At 41.6% G+C, this 2,628-nt stretch overlaps 1 protein-coding gene across 1 annotated transcript; it reads left to right on the top strand.

Annotated features, from left to right (window-relative positions):
- The first annotated feature begins 862 nt into the window (after positions 1–862).
- LOC147887190 (embryogenesis-like protein) lies at positions 863–2,363 on the top strand. Its single transcript, XM_087394781.1, has one exon. It carries the CDS (start codon positions 948–950, stop codon positions 1,356–1,358), a length of 411 nt encoding a protein of 136 aa, XP_087250907.1. The 5' UTR covers positions 863–947; the 3' UTR covers positions 1,359–2,363.
- Positions 2,364–2,628: the final 265 nt, after the last annotated feature.

The raw sequence follows: 2,628 nt of genomic DNA, 5'->3' as shown, positions 1-2,628 counted from the left end.
TACCTATGTTGGATATGGGACTTGGTTTGAGCTATGTCCTTGTCTTGTATTTGGAGAACATGAAATGCTTTGATTTTTCGAAGAGTGACTCTTTGAGGAGATCTCATTCATGATCTCAAACTAGAGATCTTACAAGTCTTCAGTTATTAAATGGATAGAAGTGCATGTAGCTTGTAGAGCGGCTCTCTAACTTTTTCTTAGGTGAATTGCAATTCAGTGGGCTTGCCATGGAGTGTATCTTGAATGTTTGATTGATGCTATGTGCTCGAACAAAAATTTCATGAACTTGCGACTCCAGATGCTATGCAGCTTGTATAAACACAATTGTGTAGTGAGCTTTATGCCTGCAACAATCTTTGTTCACACAGCCTGTACAAGAGGCCACTGTACAAATTGGAATAGCAACGTGGTGGGCACGACCAACGACAAGGAACAGTAGCGGGGTGGACATGACTCACAGTTTGTAGCATGTAGACCGGGATCAGAATTGTAGGGAAAAAAAAAGGCCTAATTTCACGTGTTAAGGATCGACTACATTACTATGACCTACCCAGTGCTCACAAAAACCTGGAAACTATATAGAACGAACATGCAACATTGTCATTTTCACCCATAAAAAATATTTCTCAATTTTGTAAAATCTTCAAAATTTTAGGCAATTTAGTTATATTGTAGCTAAAAAATCTGCAAATTCTCTAGAAAAACCTTCAAATGTGAAACCAAGTTTTGTGATTTGTTAAGAAAAATGTTTTCTTGTGAAGAGTGGACCTACCTCTTAAAAAATATCTAAAAAATAGTGTGTTAATTTTATAAAATCTGCAAATTGTGTCGCTGATTTATTATTAAACCGTTCCATCTTCCTGTGAAGCTCTGTTTGGCTATGGCGGCCCAAGCTCCAAGCTTGCTGGCTATGGCTTCCTGATTCTCAAGCTCCAAGCTTCCTGGCTATGGCGGCCTCCTCCAGACTCTTTGCCTTCATTGTCTCAGCCTCCACTCCCCTCCTCCTTCGCCCCCCCTTCATCTCCTCCTCTCCCTCCATTCTTTCTCGCCCTTCTCATCCTCTCTTCCCTTCCCTCCATCGATTCCTATCTTCCTCCCGCGATTACTCCTCTGACATAGAGGACATCAACTCCAAGTTCGCCGAGGCTCGTGAAGAGATAGAGATGGCCTCCGAGTCCAAGGAAACCGTCTACTTCGACGAGGAGGCCCAGACCGCCCGTAGCGCCGTGAGGCTCGTCTTGGATAAATACGAGGCGTTGCTTTCCAGCCTGCCAGAGAGCGAGAAGGGCGCTGTGCAAAGATCCATGGGCTTGAAAATGGAGCAGCTGAAGGCTGAATTGGAGCAGCTCAACGCTTGAGCGTTTTGGGATGTGAAGAGTCTCGATGCTGGTGCTCGTTGCGAAACATGATGTTTCAATTTTCAGCACCTGTTGCGCGAAGTGGATGTTCTAGGTCAAGTCATCTTTATTTCTCGACTTTTTGCAGCTGTTGACGATTTCTAACATGAAATGCTGATTGTTGAAAGCGGAATCTTGTGTTTTTCAATAAGTGGGGAAGCTGGATATTTTGCATTTCAACAATGGATTTTCAATGAGTATGAACGGGAGTTAAGAGGTTGTATCTCATGCTTGTCGGCCAGCATTTGTTTGCTGCACGCCATTCAGGTTATCTGTTCTCTATGTAACGGAAGACTAGATCTTGAAACTCTGTTGTCATGTACGTTTCAACCTTAACAGCTTTCTGAATTGACTAGGATAATTGTATAGAGACTCTTGGTTCGCAAACAGGGTAAGAGCAATCCATTCACCCTTTCCGGCTGGGAGGGCAGCCAAGGAAACAGTCAGAGTTTTCAGTGTGGAAGCCCCCAAAAATTTGCTCCTCCAGACGCTCCGGGGATTTAATCTGTCACTACTTGAAAACCTACATATCCAATGGTTCAAGGGGTGTTATTAAGAACCCTTATTTCCGAACCCTGTCAAATGAGTTTTTGCTGAATTTCGTAGTCTTTAGCTTTCCAAGATCGCAGGAATGATTGCCATTCCCAAATGACTGAAATATGCTAGACCTTGTCCATTTGCAGAACCATGATTACTTGTTGATTTCAAATGAATGGATAGCAAGACCTTGTTTCTCGATCAAACTCTGAAAAGTTAATCAGGGTAAAATTTTGTAATTGAATGAATGGAAATGCAGCTGTCTGAATATTCCCTATGAAACTGAAATTTTGAGATCGAGGAATGTTGGTGATCACTCGAAACTGTATAATTCATTTTCATCGATTGTTTGTACCTATAACTTGGATGTTCATCAATTGTCCGGTAACTCTTTGAAGCATGCCATAGTACCACAGTGAGTTTCTTTGTAATCATAGCCCATGGGGCACCATAATTTGAAGCAACGCCTCTACATGTGGCATCCACTCTTGTGATTATTTCATATTATTTGCTGTTCATTTGGTCTGCAATTTGTTGATGTTTTGCTGATCAAGCTCTTAATTAGCCTCACAAGGCATAATTTGCAATCTTTGTATAGTGAAGTGAATAATTAGCAAAAACAACATCATCTTTATTGCTTTGACATACTTTAGAATCATCGACTTGAATAAGATCAGAGATGTAACCCAAACCT

Source organism: Dipteris shenzhenensis, chromosome 23 (genome assembly GCF_047967505.1).
Source record: "Dipteris shenzhenensis isolate YYH24624 ecotype China chromosome 23, Dip_SZ_1.0, whole genome shotgun sequence".
In the NCBI taxonomy this organism is placed as follows: domain Eukaryota; kingdom Viridiplantae; phylum Streptophyta; class Polypodiopsida; order Gleicheniales; family Dipteridaceae; genus Dipteris; species Dipteris shenzhenensis.
This window is presented reverse-complemented; position numbering and strand designations above follow the sequence as displayed.

Bases quoted from the DNA above. Each gene is read 5' to 3' on its own strand.
- LOC147887190 (XM_087394781.1), top strand. From the start codon at position 948: ATGGCGGCCTCCTCCAGACTCTTTGCCTTCATTGTCTCAGCCTCCACT.